At 35.3% G+C, this 16,726-nt stretch overlaps 1 protein-coding gene across 5 annotated transcripts; it reads left to right on the forward strand.

The window, feature by feature from the left end:
- The first annotated feature begins 339 nt into the window (after positions 1-339).
- LOC122839913 (alpha-1,6-mannosylglycoprotein 6-beta-N-acetylglucosaminyltransferase A-like) lies at positions 340-15,996 on the forward strand. Of its 5 annotated transcripts, XM_044131939.1 has the most exons (20): positions 587-998; positions 1,231-1,373; positions 2,610-2,714; positions 3,461-3,551; positions 4,179-4,244; positions 5,747-5,959; positions 6,497-6,573; positions 6,928-7,017; positions 7,205-7,270; positions 7,460-7,636; positions 8,761-8,930; positions 9,124-9,252; positions 11,174-11,307; positions 11,427-11,560; positions 11,690-11,833; positions 13,060-13,206; positions 13,395-13,508; positions 13,591-13,665; positions 14,763-14,920; positions 15,780-15,996. In XM_044131939.1, the coding sequence occupies exons 3-20, from the start codon at positions 2,622-2,624 to the stop codon at positions 15,979-15,981; spliced, it is 2,280 nt and encodes a 759-aa protein (XP_043987874.1). In that variant the 5' UTR covers positions 587-998; positions 1,231-1,373; positions 2,610-2,621; the 3' UTR covers positions 15,982-15,996. The 5 variants fall into 5 exon arrangements, 4 of the variants coding, with proteins under 4 accessions (XP_043987873.1, XP_043987876.1, XP_043987875.1 ...); XR_006372141.1 differs by lacking the exons at positions 587-998; positions 1,231-1,373; positions 15,780-15,996 and adding exons at positions 340-498; positions 14,414-14,529 and having other exon boundaries at positions 14,763-14,877; XM_044131938.1 differs by lacking the exons at positions 587-998; positions 1,231-1,373 and adding an exon at positions 340-498.
- Positions 15,997-16,726: the final 730 nt, after the last annotated feature.

A 16,726-nucleotide genomic window follows, 5' to 3' on the forward strand; every position in this document is an offset into this window, starting at 1 on the left:
GCTGCAAGGCAACAGCTCTACCAACTGCGCCACTGTGTAGCCCCTGTATCCATATATATATAAGGGGGAAAAAAATTAAATAAGACGGAAATTAAGACTAATTCAAAAATAAGGGTGTATTACTATTTATTTATTTTATTTTTTTTACTATTTATCAACCCACTACACTTATCGAGGTGTGTGAAAAAGTAAAAGTCAACCTGAAAACAAACAAAAAAAAATCCATCACTACAGTTGAAAGAAGCAGGTTTATTTTTAGACCAGACTTCCACCAGTTTGTCTGCTTCCACTAGATAAACTGGTTTTGTGAACATAAACTGGTTCTGTGGGAAACCGGCAATGAAGCTTTTCACCTGTGAATTTTGCCTGAGCACCACTCTGTGATTTAAAGGAAACTGGATCATGAAGAAACTTTAAGACAGACCCAAAACTTCATTTCTGTTGAGTTTGAAGGACCAATTAAACTTCTGAAGGTAACTGTTCTTTCTCATTGTGAAGGTATGTCCAGCAGAGAATCACACTTTCATTGAATTAACATGCTCATATTAACCACTGCAAAGATGGATGTAACAGATATAAAGTAGTGTTCTTTATGATTGATTATCCAAACAGCTATTTTGGTTTGATCATTTACAGGATCAGTCTCTTAATCAGGAATTTAACTATTGTAGCTTTGTTGAGAATAAGAAGAAGCTGTCATATACCGAACTTGGTTAAGTCACTAACTTCAATAACATTTTAATCAACCTGTGTTACTTCATTATCTCCTCCAACCGACAACCAAACATTAGCTCATCAGCCTGACAGCACACAGCTGTGGAGGACCTGATTAACACAGATCTTAAAGTGGCTTCTGAGTGGGCTGCAGCTCTCCGGTGGTTGATCTTGTGCTTTGGCCTCATTTTCTCAAACCATGCTCCCATTTAGAAAAAAACTAAACTAAACTAAAGAATAGACATGCATTACAGGAGAAACATTTGAATTTTTCCTTACAAATGGTATGTTAGCAACATTTAAAGAAGGTACTTTGTCAAAGTATCATAATTTAAGGAGATTACCTTGTATACACTACGCTTTGAAATTTGAGTCCATTAATTTACGAGAGTTTAAAATGTATAGACAATACCATGAATATTTTTAACAAACCTTCAATATTTTTGCCTTTTTAGCAGCTGAAAGAAATGTCATGTAACTGACACAGCTGATTTAAACGGTTACATTATCTCTCAGTATGCCATTAGTCACACGTGATGTACAGATGTGACTGCAAAGAAAAACCCTAAAACATGCAGGAGGCAAAACTCTGAGGACCAGGACTGACATACTCTGCCTTAAACCATCAAAAACAGCACCAAGAAATCATCTGCCTTGACGTAGGCATTTAGATTACTTTCTTTTTTGAAGTGAATTATGATTTATTAATCAATATCGAGAATGGTAAGATTACTGTGGTATAAAAATGTCTTTTGTGTTCCTTGTTCTTGTGCATGATTTTATACTACCATCATGTTCGAAATAAAGTTTTGTTTCTTTTCATTTCAATATCTTATTTACATTTATTCAGGACATCATAGCGGTTAGTTGCATAGATATAAAATCACTTTATCTTTGCTTTAAAATGTGAACTAAGAGACTATTTGGTTAATTTTCAATGTACTTCTCATATTCTGGTAAATCTAATACTGTCTTGTTGGACCAAAACCCAAAAGTTAAGTCCTGCTTCTTTTACTAGCAGGAATAAGGAAAACAAATTAACAATTTTGTAGATAATTGAAATTGCCATCCATCGATATGCTCGTTCACAAATCCTGTCTTGGTCATTTGATGAATAAATTGGACCAAAAATGACAAAAACTTTTAACCACCTCATGATTTATTAATTCATATCTCAGCGTTTATCTACAGAACATCAAAGGTAGTTAATCCTGGTTTGCAGGTAAAAGTATTTTAAAAAGTCTGATCTCTTCTGTTGAACTGTCACATGTATGTCTTTCTACATTACTCACATTCACTTTGGATTATAGCCTATAATAGTTGTCATACACTATAAAATGTGCTTAAAAAGAGCTGCAATAACTTCAGAGGCCTGTGCATGACTTGTGCAAGCTTTAAAAAACTAGTTTATTATGACACATGTTTGCAAGTGAATCTATCACCAGGATATAAAAACAACCCTTGGGGGATTAGTTTTCTTTGTCATGATATTGAACTGTTTGCAGTTGGAAGACTTAAGCTCTAGTATAAAGAATACGGGCTAGATCTTGTATAGGTTTTGGATTCCAAATTATTACTGCCTCAATTCATTTTATGGCAAATATTTTAGAAAATAAAATGTTAAAAACAGTCTCTTTAATTGAAATCGAAATATTTTGTGAGAATGTTTCTCACAAAATATAAAGGAAATTAACTTTTTATTTTTTATTTTCCCCTTATTTATACAAATAAATCTCATTTACAAGGTCAGGATTTTAAAAGGCACATAATTTGATATAAAATCTCTATGGTTTATGTCTCAACACCCACTGCTGAACAGAACAATTATATTTCTAAAAGACATGACATTCAATCTGCTGTATTTTTTAATAACTTACATCCAATCTAACCTGCAGCTCCTATTAATCATGAGAAAGCTGAAACAAATCCTGAAAAGGCCTGTGTGTGGGCTGCTGGCCATTTGTTTGCTGTGGTGTCTGAGCCTGCCTTATTTCATTCTGGTATGTATATTTTCTTATTTTCTCCTTACTTTATCTTTTGGGGGCCTTAACATCCACCTGACTTCAGAGCTAAATTTATTGAAGAGGCATTGTAACTGTCAAAGTTTGTGATTTTAAAATCTGTGAGGAACTCTGAGAACACCACTGATGTTTACGCAGTATATTAAACCAGACCCAGGAGAAAAACTGGATTAACCGAAGCAATTAAAACCCCAGGTTTAGTTTAATAATGCATTGACGAAAAGCTGACTGTTCGGTTAATAATGTGTCATCTGGGTATAGGTTAAAAGAATCATAGCTTTGCTTTGACTGAAATCCACTGTAAACATAGTACTTTAAAAAAATATTCCTACACCTTTGAGTTCTGCTAAATTTATCACCTAAGAACCCCAAACTTATTATTATGTTTGGAAAGTCTATTTTTAACAAAACACAAAAATGGATATTGGAAGAATAAAAATAGTTTTTGATGTTTAAAAAAAAAAAAATTCCAAGCAAAAAACTGAACAATCCCTCAGGTTACTTTAAGCAGGAATTAAACAAACTTTTCATTAAGTCCATATTTCTGTATTAAATGTTATAATATTCTTATGTACAATCTTGTGCAATTTTTATCTGTAAGCAGAACAGAAAATAATCAAATGAATTTCAAAGAACATATATGCAAATGTTTCAGTGCAGATTTTAAACTCTGTGTTTTTTACTTTGAATTCCTCGTAGCTAAAATTTAATTGTGTGTCTTTCAGACTAAAGTTGACCAGAGGAGCATCGGTGTGATTGCTGACAACAGACTGAGGGAGAACAGGAAAGTGTGGCTGGAAACAAGCAAGGCCCAAGGTGAGAAAAGAGCAGTGAGATAATGAGAAGGGTCAGGCCGCAAAAAAGAAGCAGAAATAAGGGTGTTAACCAGTGGTGTCGACACCAGATTCTCTTCCTCGTGGAAGAAAATAATCGAAACAAATAAAAGACTTTCTCTCTTGGCAACTGCTGAGCAGTGAGCAGGAGGGAAACATATTAACCCTGAGCAGTCCAGGCACTCAGCACTTACTTGCATTACTTTGAAATTATCCCAGTTTCCAGAGGAGGCCATATGAATGGAGACTAATTAAGCATTTTTGAGTGCTTATTGCGAAGTGGATCAATTTGCATTAAGAGTGTCCCGTTCACCTACAGACTGGCCCTTGGAAACAACAGAATCACGAGAAGGAACGAGTCTGAAAAAACCTGATATGTTTTTATTTATTAAACTGTAACCCTACCTGTGAAACATACTATTATTCTGGTTAGTTTCTGAAAACAGTTGTTTTCATTCTTAAGATCTTTTAGGTCATTTATTTACTTGATCTAAACTTTGCAGTTAACAACATTTTGTTTTTATGTGACACTTATAAAATGGAAAGTTTTTTTTAACTTTACTTTGTTCTTATAATCTTTTTTCTGTCTTTTTAATCTTTTCAATTCTAGATGTGATGAAGATTTTTGTACAGTTTGTGGATGATCTGCTGAACGTCGTCAAAACGGATAATAATGGTCAGAAAAAAATATGTTTTATGTGAAACATAAGGAGCCATCTATACTATGCAACTGTTGTCTAAAATCTGAGATAAATATTCTGGCTCACAAACTCTGGATTCAGCCAGTGAACATCAATTATTGCTTTGCCATCTGTCTTTTTGTGTTAATGGTGATGGATTTTGTCTGAAGCTTGCATAAACAAGTCAAATCCATGTGACATTGGTTTGCTATTGGCAGAATACTCATCTAATGCATTTCAATGTTCTGTGGCTAATTTCTAAAAATGTTTCACTTAGTTAATTGGGCTTCAGTTGACCCCGTGTTTTAAGGAGAGTAAATCATCAGCGGGAAGAAATGACTCTCTTTGAACTGTTCAAATGGTTATCATCCCTCATTCCTTCATGTTCGAAGTCTAAACAGAAAAACTTTCTGAAAATGTTTTGCTTGAGAATTAATTGGATTTTTCTGAAGGCTTCTGTTGCCTGCCCAGTGAGAGTCCCACTGGCAGTGGAAACGTTCTCCTGAATAAACCAGATCATAAAATATTGCACTGAACAGACCCACTCCCTACCTCTAATGTCTTTGAGCTTTAGATTGTTGCGTCCATTTCCAATTGAGCCTTTGTCAGTGCCTAGGCAGTTTCAGGAGGATTTTCTTCTTTGTTCAGCTACTGAATTAAGAATTTATTTTCAAGAATAAAATGGGGCCAAATAGCAAAGTATTTCTCATACCAAATAATACAATGATTATTATGAGTCATATTTGATACATGTAGTTTCCTAAAATAAAGAAGCCATAAGGTTGACCCTCTTCGTCTTTCTCCTTAGTCCACTTGATGACGACGACAAAAAAAGACTCGATCCTCTTAATATAGTTAAATGGTTTTACTTCAGAAATAAAAAACGGTACAAAGGTTATCCTTCCACAAAAAATAAAGAAACAAGAAAATCTAAAAAGAAAGAGAGTGAGTGAGTGAGAGGTCAAAAAACTGTGTGGCTCCACTCCAACTGCCCAACTGACTCTGGCTAGCCACACCCTAAAAATCCTTAACTCCAATTAGTTATGCAAATTTACAAGACTTTAGTGTAGTCAAATACAATAAATTACTATGCAATACAGATTAACTAGTTATAATTTTTATCCAAATAAACAAATTATATAAGAAATATGAACATAACTTATCCTAAAGTCTGAATGAACAAAAACTGAATTTAGGCTTCTACAATCCATATGGTATTTTTATAAAAACTGAAGGTATTCGATTGACCTATAAAATAGATGGTAAAAAATTAATACTGCCCCTTTAAAATAACTTAAATATGCTACAGAATGTTTTAATTCTCTATGTGCAAAGTTTCTTGGTTCAGTTTTGACTGAATCATAAAAATGATCTTTCTTCACATAACAAAGGAAACATTTCCTACTTTAACACTGCGTGACTTTTGCATGAAAAGCTATTTAGAAATGTCAAACCCTTTTCAACACTTAAAGCAGAAAAATGACCCTCTCTCCTCCAGTCTCACCATCGCCATGTTTTAAAGGCTACAAGGAGGACATAAAAGCTCTTCAGGAGAAAATGGAGGCAGAGAAAGTGAAAGGTCAGATGAAGGATGAGATGATAAAGGAGCTGCGTGCTGATAAAGTCCAACTGTGGCAAGAAGTGACTCGCTTGGAGGAGCTTCTAAAGCAGCAGCTGAAGAAGGAAGAGAAAAAGGAGAAAGTGGAATCTGGTAAGCTTTAACTCAAAGCGAAACATTTTTAAGATTTGATTCAACACAGCTAAACAGAAAACAAATAAATTCTAAAAAAAATCTTGCAAGCAAAGATTTCTGAACAGGTGCAAAGTTTAGACATGACGGCGAATAACTGAAATTTCAAGTGAGAAAAATGTACAATGGAAACTGGCTTTCAGGGTTGGTAAAGCGATATTTAGCAAATTTATACAACCGTGCAGAAAATCGGATTAACAATATTATTATTTGAGCATCAGGCTTGGATTTGCAAAGTAAACAAGCAACATAATGAGTTCATTAAAAGCGCTGCAATGCAGATGATGCTCAATCACAAATGGCCGGACATACAAACAAACCAACAACATGAAGTACAACTGCTGATGATAATCTAATTTATTTAATTACCATAGGCAAAATAATTTATGAATAAATAAATAGGAAAGCATATTTTATTTTCACCACTAATTTCTAATAGAGCACATGTAAAGTGAGGAAATATTTATTAATGAGAACACTGCTGATTGTCTTTCTTAGAGGATGAAATCCCAGAAGATAAAAATTGCCCCCTGCCACCATTGGATGGATTTCCAGAGTGTAAGGGGAAAATCAAGGTAATAAAGTTCTGTAAATATATGTTTTACATAATGATTGTAAAACATATGAAGCAAAAAGTGTGAGAATATGGTTAGTCCTATTTATTTATCAATTCTTTTTATTTACTTACACATTAAACTTTGACATCACACTACCCTATAGTTGAGCACTTTATCTTTATTTAAGGGTATTTACATTAAGAACTATTTTGTAACTTTATAGAAACTTTCTTTTGTACTCAGTGTTCAATAATTTCAGTTTACAGCAAAACTGAAGGAAATTTTCTCAATGTTTTAGTACTTTACAGTCTACGGCTCACTAACCATGAGGTGATGTTTTTGTTGTTGTACTCTGGATTTTTGTGGGGACAGTGGATGAAGGACATGTGGATGACAGATCCTTGCTACAGCAGTTATGGTGTGAATGGGTCGCTGTGCTCCTTCCTCATCTATCTCAGTGAGGTACCTAAGTGCTTTTAAACATCCATAAACACAAGTCCGTTTTGACAAGATTAGATTTTATCATCATTGAATTTATGTCCCTGCAAGTCCTGATGTGGAAAAAAAGCTTGTTTGCATCAAATATGTGTATCTCTTTAGGCAGGAGCTGTTAAAAGTAATACTGTGTTTCTTTTCATGTCATATTCAGACAGAGTCTTGGTGTCCTGTTCTTCCAAGCCGAGTTGTCCCTTCAGTCATCAAAGAAACAAAACAAGTAAAAGTCAAAGATTTTTACTCAAAAAAATTATCTGTGGTCTAAGAAGATGCAAAAAAGTCACAAATTTTGAGTAGAAATAAAGAGTTAAAAGGGAAATTATTTTCTCAGTGGTGATATTAAGCATTGGAAACAAAGAATGTTGGAGAAAGAATGAATGTGATTTAGTGCTCTCGTGATTCTCCTCAGCCGGTTTTAGAGGATGCAGTGATACGAGGACATTTTGAGGAGCTGCACCAGTTTTTGCACAACAAGACTGAATTTAGGTGGATCCAACAGAGAATTAAAAGTATGGAGGAGATTTGGTTGGAGGCGGGACGTTCTCTCTCGGCCAAATACAACCTGGAAGACCGGAAAACCAAACAGGTAAAATAAAAAGTTATCTGAAGTTCACAAATGTTAAATTGTTAAATATCTGTAAAAACCATACAAAATGTTCTCTGACTTTTTTTCGAACCTTAATGTCAACTGTATTTATTCATGTATAATTGTTGGAAGACTCAGTAATGTCCAAGTTTTAACCATCTGGCATTTGACTTGTGGTGGCAAAAGGGGCTCTTTGGATTATAAACATCACAGACTTTTAGTCTTTACTATTTTGCTTTTAACTGCAGTGATGATGAAGTAATGATAATCAAATTATTGAATATTAAATTGCATCGTAATGTCTCAATAAGTGGGTTACATCTATTTTTCTAACAGTAACAAAATGAAAAATGTTGAATATTTTTTAAATATGTTCAGTCTTAACTACAAGCTCTGAGCTTTGGTTGAGTTTCTTCCTATAGACGTCAGATGGAATTTGTTTTATCATTGACAAGATTAAGTTTTCTTCTCAAATTTGATAAAAATCCAGTGTTCTTTCCTGTTACATTAAATAGTTTTGCTTTGATTTTGTGTTTTAATGCATTTCTCGGTTGTGTATAATCAGCTTCCATATTGTTTCCTTTGAGGTTGTACATTGTTATATTCATAAACCAGCATTGTAATATTTCATTACAGGGTTTTTCTGTAATGGAATAACACCAATCTAGAGACGTCACCTTTCATCCATTTGTTAGCAGCTGTCTTTCATAATGAAATTAAATTTTCTTTTCTCTCAATTTATTGTTTGTGCCGTTGTGAGTTCTGCGTTTGTGTGGTTAAAATTGTTTTATTCTTAATTTAGCATGTTGAGGTTGTTTTCTAAACATGCTTTCATCCTTCATTTGGAAAAGCTTTTTATTCCACTAATGCCAAAGATGAGAAATAAGCTCATGTATTTGCAGACTTCAGAGTTTCTTCCAGCAAAGCTCACACAGTAGAATTAAAGTGGAAGGACAGACGTTGTGACTGTTTGAAATGAATCAACGCTTTATCCTTAAATGGCTAGGAAGCTTTTTTATTCTGAATGAGAAGCCGAAACAGACGCTAGGGAGATATTGACAGTTAAGAAAGCATTCAAATTTGTCTCTTATCCATTAATCTGTTTCCTCCCCCAACTCCCTCAGATACTTGTGCATCCTGGTGTGCTTACGAAAGAAGCGGGTCTCAAAATAGCTGAGAACGCTTTCAGCGGCGGCCCACTCGGGGAGCTGGTTCAGTGGAGTGACCTTATTTCTTCACTTCATGTTTTGGGTCACCATCTTCACCTGTCAGCCTCCCTTCCAAGCCTCAACAAGTGCGTATTCATCTGCAGGCCTTTTGTGCTGCTTTCACAGGAAAGAAACAGAAACAGATAAATGTGGCAGTTAAAACCCAGTTGTGTTGCATGACATCAAATGCAAATCGTGTCCTTTTCAGTAATGCCAAAATCTGATGCTATAATTATCATATTTTCCCTCTTGCTTCTTTGTGTCTCTGTTTCTCTTTAGGTTTTTTGGGATTCAGACTGGCGGATGTCCCTCTCGACTTTCACTAGTGGAACCAAATTTGATTTATACAGATATAATTGGTCTTAGACAAATCCAGAAAGTACTTAAGACGTCATGGATCAAATACAAGTGAGTAACTTGATGGGTATTGAAATATTTTTGCAAATTATTACATGTAGAAACACTTTCTTAGAAAAACTAAGCACTCTCTTGCTTCTTCCATTGGATTTAAAGGGGCGTATTATGCAAAATTCACATTTTTGCACCTTTTGTAGTTCCATTTGTGTCTCAGCTGTTTCTAAAAACAACCAGAGCATCTAAAAAAAACACAGTCAGTTTTTCACCGTAAGTTAAAGTTTTTTGGAGTCTAGAAAATTATCTGTTTCAGAAACCTTTTAATGTACTGTCACTAATCAGCAGTAATTGCCTCTCACCTAGCAACCCCAGTACCTAGCACTGGGGTTGCTAGGTAACGGGCTAGGTAAAGCCCAGCCCGTTACCTAGCAACCCCAGTGAACCCCAGCCCATTATCTGTCAAACCCCAGTGAGGCTCAGCCCATTACCTAGCAACCCCAGTGAAGCCCAGCCCGAACAAACAGATATACTCAATTAATTATTCAGCAACTGTGACCATCTTTTTAAATCCAGGAGCTTTCACAATTAACAACGGTCTGGACCAAAACACAAGTTGAAAGTAAAACATTAGTAATGATTAATGTCACTAATTAACTGACCAAATAAGTAATTGATGCCAATGTATTAGTAGCATAACTCTTAAAAGTATTATTTTCAAAGATCAGATTTCTCGATAACTCAAATTCAAAACTGAACAACTATAAATGGGCAAATTCTGTTTATTGAATTTGAGTACAACTTGCAGGCAAAAACAAATGGCACTTTAGAACTATATACATTCTGTTATGACTCTAAGCTGCTATAATCTGTTACAGTAAAATGCAATAAACACCAGTTTCAGAGGAAAGATATACCTGAACTTGACAAACTTTATTACTTTTCATGCCTTGCCACATAAAAGTGATCCACTTTACACACAAAACTGAACAAAACACAGCAACTGAACCTAAAGTGCAGCAAAACTTATTAACATCAAAACAGCTGAAGTAAGGCCTATAGATACCAGGAAATAAATTATATTAGAAAATTGCCTTGCCAGCATTCAGTGAGACACCCAAAACCTTGGACTCTATATGATTTGTGGGATACTTTGATCACATTCAGTGTAATTCATTATCTTCCCAATTTCCATTTTCATAATTCTATGGATCATAGACCAAACACAATCTTGCTCTGTGATGCAATACAAGTAGATAGAAGGTGTTTACCAGAGCTGACCTGCAGTCAGAGGGTTACAAGCTTGATTTCAACTTCCTCAAATGTCAAATGTCAAAAGGCAAGGCAATTAAATGAAAGTTGCCACCAGACTGATGTTTATAAATACAATTGATTGTGGCTCTTGAGTAAACTGCTTTGAGTGGCCAGTTTAGAAAAACTTTATTAATGCACTCTACTTTTGACAGTTCAATAAAAAAGAAACCAGAATTATTTTGGAATTAAGTGTTTTTTAAAGCTTCTAAAGCAACAGTCAGTGAGGGAACGGGCCTTTTTGCAGAAAAGGCCTGTTCCTATGTTGTGTTTTTGGTGTTGATTCTATGTTGCATTGTTTTTTTGTGTTTGATTTGATGTAAAGCACTTTGAAATGCCTTGCTGCTGAAATGTGCTATTCAAATAAAGTTTGATTTGATTTGTAGAATACAAACCCTTTATAAATAAACGTACGTTTCACACTTTTAGTGACCCGCAAAAGTTTTACAAATGTGTTCTAACTTGGGTTTTTTTTTTGGATTCTGGGTTGTTCATTGCTCTAATCTTAGAGCACTTAGCAGTTTGGTGTTAAAAGCTTTTTTCTTTCTTTATTATTAACTGCTTGAAGGAAGTTTTTCCATTTAAATGCTTTCCTATCTGGATATCAGCCATACAATAAAATGGGATGTGTTTTTTATGACCACTTCTCTGTCTGTGTGTCTGGCAGGTGTATAATCCGTGTGCTGGACTCTTTTGGCACTGAACCAGACTTCAATCATGCAGACTGGGCAAAGAAATACAATCTCAGAAGTCCATTTGGTGGACTTAATCTGACCCCCATGCAGTTCTACACCATGTTTCGTATGTGTCTTCTTGCTTTCCTTAAAGCCAATTCAGATCATTTGGTTTACATCCTCCTGGTATATATATTTCTAATATATTCTTGTAAAGATATGTGTTTTCTTGCACTGTCCGAGTAGCTCATACACCAGACAACACATTCCTCGGCTTTGTGGTACAACATCAGCTGAGTCTGGAGGAGAATGAGAAGCTGAAGTCCACCCAGAGAAAAAACCAGGCGCTCATTTATGGGAAGAGTGCCACATTTTGGAAGGTATTCCCAGAATCTGACTCAATAATGATGGTGGAAAGGTTTAAGAACTTTTATTTTGGCGAATCAGGTTTGTGCTTTTGCTGTTTTGAAATCTTTCGGAAAAACTATTGATCATTTCTTTGCTGTTAGGATAAAACGTCTTATCTGGACGTCATCCACAAGTACATGGATATCCATGGGACAGTCGACAACGACACTCTGATTCCAAACTATGTGACAAATCATGGTATTATCAAAGGAACTGATGTGCAGACCTTGTTGAGACAAAGCAAAGTAAGTTTCTGTTGGTAATCATGAGGCCCACAGGTTTTGTGCATCTTTCATTGGGAATTGATGCCTCCCACTCATATTTAAGTCTGCTGAGTTTTATTGCTCTCATGTAGTTTTTACCATAGATTTATCAAGCAAACCCAGAGCCAATCAAGATGCTATTGATTTAGTTTTTTTAATACTAGTTTAGCTAAAGATTTTCTACTGTTTTCTGACCAGTGCTTTTTGCAAAATTATCTTCAGTTTATATTTTCCAGACAAATTGTCCAAGCTTCAGCATATAGCCTTGTTATTCTGATGAGGCTCATTGTTGCTTTGAAAATTTTAAAGCACAATTTGGATCATTTAGTTTCCATAGAAGCCATGAAAGGAGGATTCATTTTCTGAGATGAATCCTCCTTTCACCACAGTAAACGATTGGTTGGCATTTGCCAAGCTCACCTGGTTGGAAGACAAAGAATTTTTGATCCGCATCGATGTAGCTGCATGATACAAAAAAGGACTGATTGAGAAAGGTGATGAGAGCATGAACCATAGTTCATGTTCTCATAATGATGAAAGGAGAGAAGCATCAAACCCAACAATGCCATCCAACTTAGTTGAGCTGTGACAGAAATGCTTTGCTCTCTTTGCATCAGCAGGTAGAATGAACAGCAATGTGGAAGCAAATTTGATTTATGAAAATGGCAGAAAAAATGTGTATTAATATGGAAAATTTTAGCAGTTGGAAAATAAATTCAGTTCAAATCAAAAGTACTCAAGGGAAAATAAGGTGTAATATCTCACATCATCCAAAGAGTCTTGAAAGAGTAATGGATGATGATTCTGACTGCAGAAGGATCTTTGCAATCAGGGTAACTAAGATGCTAAATAGGGATCATAAAGTTTGTGTAAAAGAAAAACAAATAGGATTTAAAAAAAACAATATTTGAGTTTTGTCTGTCTTGTGTGTTGTTGGCATCAAGGACTAGCAACTTTTTTACCATGTTTTACTGAATAACCATAATAAGTAGCACCAAAACACAAGTTTAAGTAACTATTTGTAATCTGAAAAGATTGTAGGTTTTTGGTTTGAAGAACTACATCAAGGCAATGTTTTACATACTCCTCATGTCAGCATTTATTGTGCTGTTGTTTGCTGACACCATGTGGATATCCTTTAGTAGTACATTGTGTTTTCATAACCCATAAATCTTTGATATCTGGTTTGTTTTTGTAATCTTGTGTAGGTTTTTGTTGGGTTGTCATTCCCATATGAAGGCCCCGCCCCTCTGGAAGCCTTGGCCAATGGTTGTGCTTTCCTGAACCCCAGATTAAAACCTCCACATAGCAGCCTGAACACCGAGTTCTTCAAAGGAAAACCCACCATCAGAGAGGTCAAGGGTCTCTTTCATTTCTTTATTCTGTTATTTAAAGATTTACCTTTTAAACACACATCTAATTAACAAATATCAAATGAAGTCTGATGAGATAAAGTGAGAAAATCTTTCACTGTTTTGCAGAAGACTTTGTATTTAATACAATAAAATGAATATTCTTCTTGTTCATTTCCTGTTTGGTGAAGGTCACATCCCAGCACCCATATGCTGAAGAAATAGGGGAGCCCTATGTGTGGATGGTAGATATGGATAACCAAACAGATGTGGAGAGAGCTATCACTGCTATACTCAATCGCACAGTAAGTTTAATTCAAATCTTCCCACTGGGAAATTCACTGAAAAATTTACTAAAAGTATTTTCTATTTACATGTGTCTTCCAGATAAAACCCTACCTTCCCTATGAGTTTACATGTGAAGGAATGCTCCAGAGGGTTAATGTCCTGATTGAAAAACAGGTTTGACAATAGAGTTTTATATGCTGTCTGTCTGTCTGTCTTTTTTTTTAAGTCTGATTTTTCACCCTTTGGTTTCAAGTTTATTTGTATAGCACGTTTTGGCAAGAAGGCATTTCAAAGTGCTTTACATCATAAAAACACAAAAATACAAATTCACAGAACACAAATAGTCAACAGCTGAAACATTATTTTTTTTCAACTGTCATTGTTACACATCAGATTGTTGATCGATGTTTCATTGATTATGTTTCCAAAGCAATTCCAAACAGGTGGATTTTTAGATTTTTAGTCTAAATTTAAGTTTTTCAGCTGTTTTCTGGAAGTTTGTTCCAGATTTATGGTGCATAGAAGCTGATTGCTGCTTTTTCTCATCTGGCTCTGGTTCTGGGGATGCAGAAAAGACCAGACCCAGAAGACATGATAGGTCTGTAAGGGCTATTTAATAACAGCAGATCTTTAATGTATTTAGATGCTAAGCCATTCAGTGATTTCTAAACAACAGATTTTGAAGTCTATTCTCTGAGCTACAGGGAATCAGTTTGGGGACTTTAAAACTGGTGTGATGTGCTCTACCTACCCAGTTTCAATCAGAACGCCAGCAGCAGCTATCAGATTGATTTATTTTTTTAGGTAGACCTGTGAACACAGTCATATTTCAGTAATCAATGCGAATAAAGATAAACACATAGATGAGTTTCTCTAGAACCTTCAGAAACATTAGTTTTCTAAACCTTGAAATTTTCTTCAGGTGATAGAAGGCCGACTTCTATCATCTCAAGAGACTCTGAAGGTTCAGGTCTGAGTCCATCACTACTCCCAGGTTTCGGTCCTGATCTGGAGTTTGGAGTTGTAATACCTGAAGCTGTGAGTTGACTCTTGATCGTTCCTCTTTAGGTCCAAAGATGATTACTTCAGATTTGTTTCTGTTTAGCTGGAGAAAGTTTTGGCACATCCACATGTTTATCTGTTCTAGCATTTATTCAGTGCTTGGATGGGTTCAGAGTCACCTGGTGACATCATAATGTAGAGCTGTGCATCATCCACATAGTTATGGTAACTGATATTATTTCCTTTTTTTCTAACCTGTTTCTTTGCAGGATTTATGCTCACCTGCAATGAGCTGGCCTCCTCTGAGTGCTCTCCAGGTACTTAAAGCGGAGACAGGGGTTTCGTGTAAACAGGCTTGTCGGAGGGCGGGGCTTATCTGTGAACCGGCATTCTTTCCATACCTCAACAATGCCACCAATCTCGCCAGGTGAGTACAATTTCATGCTATGTTAAACATATAACATTTCTAGTGAGACAAACATCAACATAGAACAAAATAAAGGATCCTTAAAAAGTATTAGAAACTATATACCATATTGAAGTTTCAGCTGTATATTAAAGACATTGACACATTTCTTTCAAAGGCGTTTTAAAACTCCTTTATTCTCCAAGTTTGCGGCGTAGTTAGCTGTAGGCTGCAGTCAGATTCATTTCATGACAGAATTTCCACAGACTATTCCCACTAAAAGCAACTACAAAAAAATTTGCCCTGAAACCTACAAGTATGGATACAGTTGGTGCCTTAAAATCAGGACTGAATAATTTTTGCAGCAGTTTTGCAATAAAAGCCAAAGGTTATTTTACATTCCTTTTACTAGTTCTATATTTATTTCTTCTTGCATTATATATTATTGTTAGAATGTAATGTCTAAATTTAATGTGTTTAGCCTTTTACTGAACTCTCATTTTCTGTAAAGCAATTTACAGTATTTAAATGGAGTTATTAAAATAAGCTTTTGTTTTGCCTTCTCAAACTAAAGCTTATAAAAATGCCCACTATGACCACCAATTTAGCTATAATTTTTATCAGATATGCAAATGTTGAGCTTGTGAGAACAGTTTAAGGATAAATTATAACAATCTGAATATGCAAAGTCACAGCTACTAATCTGAATCAATTACATATTTCATTTTGGATAAATGCGTCAGCGACTTTACAGTCCTGAATAATGGTGCGAGCAAAGTCCATTACCATTTCATTGGCAAATTTACTTGTTTTTGAAACCAAATGTGTGTTACAAAGAGAGCTGCTCATTATTTAATATACTTTTTGTCTTTTCTTGCAGCCACAATATAGCTTGTCAAACGTCTGAGTTTTCAGACGGCCACCTTGTGTTCCCAGCCTACGACAGTACCAGGAAACATTGCCTGTTCCAGTCAGATTCTCTGCTCTACAGCTGTGTCAGAGCCAAGCAGTCATTAAATCGCATCTGTCCCTGCAGAGACTACATCAAGGACCAAGTAGCCTTATGTAAGGCATGTTTATAACTGCTGAACAATGATCAAAATGCCACTGAATGTCATCCCAGCATCCAATATCAGCTCAGTGTTTTCTGCTGGAGTGTCCAAGTTTATTTGACTTTTGTAGTTTGAAGCTCTAACATCAAGAGTTGACAACCTGATTCCTTTAGGAATTTATGATATTTCCGATAGTGGGAAGTGAAAATGACTTGAAACAAGCCTGTCATAATATCATGAATCATGTGCAACTCCACTCTGTCTTTAATGGATCATTTGGAAAAAGTCCATCTTCATTTATAAAGGAAATTTCTAGCTCTTAAATTTGCCACAACATCTGCTGATGGTTGTATGCTTTTTCAGATTGCAGCACATTTAATTTACACATTTCAAACTGACTTTGCCTCTTTCAATTTTGCTTAAAACCATCTTCAAATTCCAATTAACAGTAACTGACTGGTTCCAAAATTCCTGTAATGCTGAGGATTTAGCTTTTTGTTCTACAAATGCATGTCTGGATGTTTGAGTTTACAAAAAATGAACACACTGTATACAATTCTGCTCTTCAAGTGCTAAACCTTTTAAATCAAGTTAATTTGCTGACTTTTTGAAACTCTATTCCAATTACACAAATTTAGGTTACAGTTTCTGCTTCTAAGATAATATTGATGGAAGTTCCTCTTTAACATTCCCATGGCTCACTTAGTTAATTTTGTCAGGTCAGAGCAGCGTGACTTCAGACTTGAAATGATGATGCAAAACTGTGAAATATTAC

Source organism: Gambusia affinis, linkage group LG11 (assembly GCF_019740435.1).
Source record: "Gambusia affinis linkage group LG11, SWU_Gaff_1.0, whole genome shotgun sequence".
NCBI classification, from domain to species: domain Eukaryota; kingdom Metazoa; phylum Chordata; class Actinopteri; order Cyprinodontiformes; family Poeciliidae; genus Gambusia; species Gambusia affinis.

Excerpts from the sequence above, each read along its gene's own strand:
- LOC122839913 (XM_044131938.1), top strand. The coding sequence starts at position 2,622 with ATGAGAAAGCTGAAACAAATCCTGAAAAGGCCTGTGTGTGGGCTGCTG. Across the intron at positions 3,552-4,178 it reads GGAAACAAGCAAGGCCCAAG|ATGTGATGAAGATTTTTGTA; the intron begins GTGAGAAAAGAG and ends TTTCAATTCTAG. Across the intron at positions 11,834-13,059 it reads CCTTGTTGAGACAAAGCAAA|GTTTTTGTTGGGTTGTCATT; the intron begins GTAAGTTTCTGT and ends AATCTTGTGTAG.